This window comes from Pelophylax lessonae (genome assembly GCF_965119305.1).
Source record: "Pelophylax lessonae genome assembly, chromosome: 3".
NCBI lineage: Eukaryota > Metazoa > Chordata > Amphibia > Anura > Ranidae > Pelophylax > Pelophylax lessonae.
The window spans coordinates 354,097,301-354,102,880 of NC_138770.1; the positions used below are offsets into that span (position 1 = coordinate 354,097,301).

Genomic DNA, 5,580 nt, shown 5'->3' on the forward strand with positions numbered 1-5,580 from the left:
GTTGATACCTGCCTCAGCTCCTAAAGGTAGAATTAACCCTATAATAGCCCACCTGCAACCATCCCACTAAACCTACGGCTATTCCTGAAGCTATATTGAAGGTGGCCATAATCCCAAGCAAGTGGGCGCTAAATGCACCCCCTTTTTTATGGGATTATAGGCCACACTTTCATCCATTCAAACATTACTTTAATTAGTAAATAACCAAACATAACAGCAGTATTGGCAAGAAAATGGCCGCGGCACGCTTTATTGGTTTTAAATATGAAATCAAATATTCAGATGATCCATAATCATAATAATAAATAATAATAATAATAATACTTCAAACCAAAATCACATAGTGAAAATAAATTGTACTAGCTCAGTTATTTAGAACTCAAGCAAGCATTAACTTCATAATCAATTAACAAAAAATACCGTCCCCCCTAGAATACTAGGGTGACCCTACCACACAAAGTGTGCACGCGACAAGGGAGGGGGGGTGGGGAACTTTCCTTCTTGCTCTTCGGATGCAAAAGGAGGAAGCAGGGCACAGGCACTTCCTTATAACACCTTGCACCTGTCTTCTAAAAGCCTCTAATTACCCCATTGGTTGATACCTGCCTCAGCTCCTAAAGGTAGAATTAACCCTATAATAGCCCACCTGCAACCATCCCACTAAACCTACGGCTATTCCTGAAGCTATATTGAAGGTGGCCATAATCCCAAGCAAGTGGGCGCTAAATGCACCCCCTTTTTTATGGGATTATAGGCCACACTTTCATCCATTCAAACATTACTTTAATTAGTAAATAACCAAACATAACAGCAGTATTGGCAAGAAAATGGCCGCGGCACGCTTTATTGGTTTTAAATATGAAATCAAATATTCAGATGATCAATAATCATAATAATAAATAATAATAATAATAATACTTCAAACCAAAATCACATAGTGAAAATAAATTGTACTAGCTCAGTTATTTAGAACTCAAGCAAGCATTAACTTCATAATCAATTAACAAAAAATACCGCCCCCACCAGCCGGGCTTGAGCAACAAGAACGGCCCAACCCCACCACCGCGGCCTGTTCAATGCCATACTGCAGACCCAAGTTAAAGATATCCAGACCTACCTCGGAAAGGTGAATTCCGTCCTGCCTGTACAGGCCCGGTATCCCGCCTTCCAGATCTACATGTCTATATGACAATCCTCCAATTGACGGCATAAATTTCTCCATCGCCCTGTTCACCCATTTTCTCATCTTTTCCATAATTCTCTTCTGATCCAAGGACAGCCAAGTAAGGCGAGGCACAATTTCCGAGAACACAATTACTGTCCCAGGAGAGGAGAGAGAGAAAAAATGCAAATCCCTTTTAATCATAAATAATAATTCTAACGTTTTTCTGTTCCCCAAATCATTCCCACCCGCATGTATCAACAAAATGGAAGGAGGGGGCCAATTCTGATAAAGTCTGGTCAAATGAAAATAAAGCTGATGCCACTGGAGGCCCCTAATGCCTTTCCAGAATAACTTAAAAGATTCCAAAGGGAGAGACAAATTAGTAGAGTAATTACGCTGAGCTGCACGGTTTCTTGCCCAGAAAATAAACGAATGGCCCAGGATCCATACCGTTCGTTGGCCACCTGAGGGAATTAAACAAACATGTTAGGTCTAACATAAACTTTAAAGCAATTAGATTTCCACCTCCCCATACTTTTTATCACTTCCTCCGAAAAACCCCTTCTTGCTGCTTCCGAAGCTGCCCCTATACGAAATGAATGGGAGGAAAACTTTAATCCATGCAAACCCAACCGCTCTAAGCACTTACGCAACACAAACTCAAATTGATATTTCGTAAGTGGGGAAAGATCATAGTGAACTAAAAATTGAAAACCACCCAGAGGCCTTATGCCCAGAAATTTCCGAACCAGCGCCCAAGGACATACCCTCCCCGGCGTCTGAGCCTTCAGCTTGATTCCTACCCCTTTCCCTAAAGCATCCGTTTTTGAACGGCAGATCCAAATGTGAACCCCATCCTCACCCAATAGAACATTTTTAAAAGAAATACCCCCTTCAACTTTTCTGGATAAAGGCACCAATTCAGAAATGCGGAAAGCCCCGAAGAAGGCCAATGCAAAGGCCGTCTTAAAAAGAATCCCTTCATAAACGGAGCTACATACTTCACTCGTTACAGCACATAAATCTCCCAACAAATCAAGGGAAATAGGTCTCCTATCGTCCTTTACAAAAGAAATCTTCCTGTAGCCCTTCAACGCCTGTTGTACAGCAAAATAGCTCGTACAAGGCCGAAACCCCTTTAGACGACAAAAGAATGAGATACCCGCAAGCGTCTTCCTCAAATGATTATAAGACACCTGTTGCTGCATCCTTGAAGCCAGAAATTCTAACACCACCCCTTCTGACGGACAGCCATCGGCAAGACCTCTTGATTCAGCAAAACACAACCAGTCTCTCCATGCGGCAGTATAGCTCGCCCAAGTCTTGGGTGCCAAGGAACCTTCAATCGCCTTCCCAACTAGGTCTCGACAATTTTCCACAAATGGCCCGGACAATCGATACCTTCCACGTCGGCTTCCGGCAATAGTTCTCGAAAGCGGTCCATCTGAAACCGAGACAATGCATCGGCAAGGTTATTTAGTACTCCCGGGGTATGTTTTGCTTTAAGCCAGATGTTATACTTCAAACACAACAACACGATTCTCCTAAGCACTTTGACTACATAAACAGATTTGGAAGATAGACAATTTACTGCAAAAAGGACTCCCTTATTGCCCGTCTCGACCAAAATACTCCTGTCCGCAAAGAAAACGCCCCATAGCTCCAAAGCCACCAGAATGGGAAAGATCTCAAGCAGCACCACATTTTTCGTTAGCTTGTTATATTTCCAAAACTCCGGCCATTACGCGCAGCACCAATGCGTCCTCCAAATTGCTCCAAAACCTTTAGAGCCAGCAGCGTCTGTGAACAAACGAAAATCTGGAGCGAAAACAAAATCTGCCTGAAAAAAGGATCTACCATTATAAGTATCCAAAAACTCGTCCCACACCAGCAAATCCTCCTTCAAAGAGCTATTCAAGCTAATGTGGGAGAATGGAGATTTTAATCCCAACGTTGACAGGTAAAGACGGCGCGAAAAAACACGCCCCATAGGCATCACCCTACACGTAAAGGCCAGCAAGCCCAACAATGACTGCATGCTTTTCAGCAAAACTTTTCTTCTCGCCAAAAACAGCCGAATCAGACCCTTCAATCTTGCCAGCTTATCCTCAGGCAACCGAAACTCCAAACGTACGGTATCAATCCGCATTCCCAGAAAAACCAATTCCGTGGCCGGCAAACACGTCTTCTCCTCGGCTAGCGGAACACCAAACTCATCCGCAACTGCCTTGAAAGATTCTAACAAATGCAAACAACCATCCGAATCTAGAGGCCCAACAAATAAGAAATCATCCAGGTAATGTAACACGCCGCCACTACCCGACTTAACACACACTACCCAATGCAGAAAAGTGGCAAATGCCTCAAAATATGAGCAGGACAGCGCACAGCCCAATGGGTGGCATCTATCAAAAAAATAAAAACCATCAAGCTGAAAACCTAGCGAGTTAAAAGCCTCTGGAGCTACCGGCAGCAAGCGAAAGGCTGATTTGATGTCCGCCTTGGCTAACAAAGCCCCCGGCCCAAAAGCCTTAATCTTACCTATGGCCTCTTCAAACGTCGCGTAGGAAACCGAGCAAGATTCTTCATCAATCTCGTCATTTAACGAATCGCCTTTGGGATAGGACAGGTGATGAATGACCCTAAACTCATTAGGTTCTTTTTTAGGCACCACTCCCAAAGGCGATAAACGAAAATTAACAAACGGCGGTTTTTCAAACGGACCCGAGACCCTTCCATGCTCGATTTCTTTAAAGATTTTGTCCCGCACAACCTGCGGAAAAACATCTACCGATCTCAAATTCTTTACCCCTACGCAGCCAGATCCAGCAAAAGTAGGTAGCGGAAAACCCCGCTCAAACCCTTCAGTGAGCAAAAGTGCTTTCTCCCTGCTTGGGTATATGTCCAACCATGGATGCATTTTTTCCAGCCTCACTGGCGTGCAGGCTTTAGGAAAAATATCCTTCTGTGTGAGCACCGACCCACCCACTGCTGACTTCTTAAAGCACTTAGCCACCGGGTGCGGCCCTGCACAGAAAGAACACTCATGCTTGTACTTGCAGGAAGCATTCCATCTACACTGGCTTTCATTGAAAGCAAAGCAAAAACCCTTGCGGTAAGCCATATTCGAAGCGCCCGCCTGCGTTTGCTTGGGGGGTACCTGCCTCTGGGGCGCCATCAAATTCAGCCAAAGGCCAACGTCCTTCATACCCCATTGTAACGACGGGTGTACCGACAATTTTTGGCGGAAGGACTCGTCGTAAAAATACCATCCTAACCCTCCGAAGCTCTTATAGGCTTCCAAGATGTGGTCTAAGTGTTGAAACAACCCCCCGCACTTTTCAGGATGCTTTTCCGCCATCACTCCTGCAAAAATACAAAATGCCTGTAGCCAGTTGTGGAAAGACCTAGGTGCGCTCCTACGCCTATCCTCATCTTGTTTGTCCTCCCTCTTGTCCGTTTTCGCAAATTCCTTATGTGACGGCAACAGGGACAACAAATCTACAAAATCACCCCTCCAAATTTTTTCCTTAACCGACACATTTAGATGGTACCCTAGAGGCGACATTTCACAGGGCATAACGCTCTTCATGCACGCCTCCGGCACGCTACCACCCACCTGCGTCACAGGGGCCATAGAGAAAAAATTACTGGTAGACACATGTTCAGCATTAAAATGACACTGGTCTTTAAACGGTACATTAGAAGACATTGCAGGAGAAAAAACAGGCTCATTTTGAGATTGCTGTGCTGAAAAATCTTTTGCAGCCACCGCAATGCCAGGAGCCAAACAGTTAACAAGGGAAGACAAGGAAGCAATTAACGCAGATAAATTTTGCATTTGTGATGACTCACCAGCTGCTGGAGGTGAAACAGCCTCTTGTCCAGCCGCCTCCTCCAGCAGCCCCTTATCAGCCACTGCTCCCTGAGCCTGGTAAATGAATGGAGATGTATTTTTTTCTTCCAGTAAGGAGTTAACAGGCGCTGCAGTAACTTCTCTGGCCACCAGATGGCGCCCTCTTCCCGAGCTGGGACCCGCCTGCATAGTGTCCACTACGCTTCTTCCTCCTCTTCTAGGAGACTGCGAGACCGCTCTCCTCTTCTTCTCAGGGCGGCGGACGCACGCCCCTGTCTTTCCAGTGTCCTGTCCACTGACCGGCCGGTCCGCTTCCCGCTCGCCTCCCTCCACATGGCGCTGTCTTCTCCCCGGCGCCCGACTCCTCAGCGCTCGGGGGTTCAGTCCTGGCTCCTGCCCTGCTTGCAAAGACTCCTGAGTGGGAGGGGGGGGGGGGACGCCACGCCGCAGTCTCTCATGCTCCCGGCTGCCTGTGAAGCCTGCTGTACTTCAGTGTCTGTGGAGAAAGACAGACACCGCCGCAGCCATTCTTCTCCACCGGCTCCTTCTGCCTTCTGAA

The 5,580-nt window shown here is 46.2% G+C and overlaps 1 protein-coding gene across 1 annotated transcript; it reads right to left on the bottom strand.

Annotated features, from left to right (window-relative positions):
• Positions 1–1,000: 1,000 nt before the first annotated feature.
• LOC309550535 (uncharacterized protein) lies at positions 1,001–5,210 on the bottom strand (the record flags this gene model as incomplete). Its single annotated transcript, XM_082250893.1, has 3 exons — positions 1,001–1,629; positions 3,707–3,778; positions 5,021–5,210. The coding sequence occupies 3 exons, from the start codon at positions 5,208–5,210 to the stop codon at positions 1,001–1,003; spliced, it is 891 nt and encodes a 296-aa protein (XP_082107019.1).
• Between the last annotated feature and the right edge of the window lie 370 nt (positions 5,211–5,580).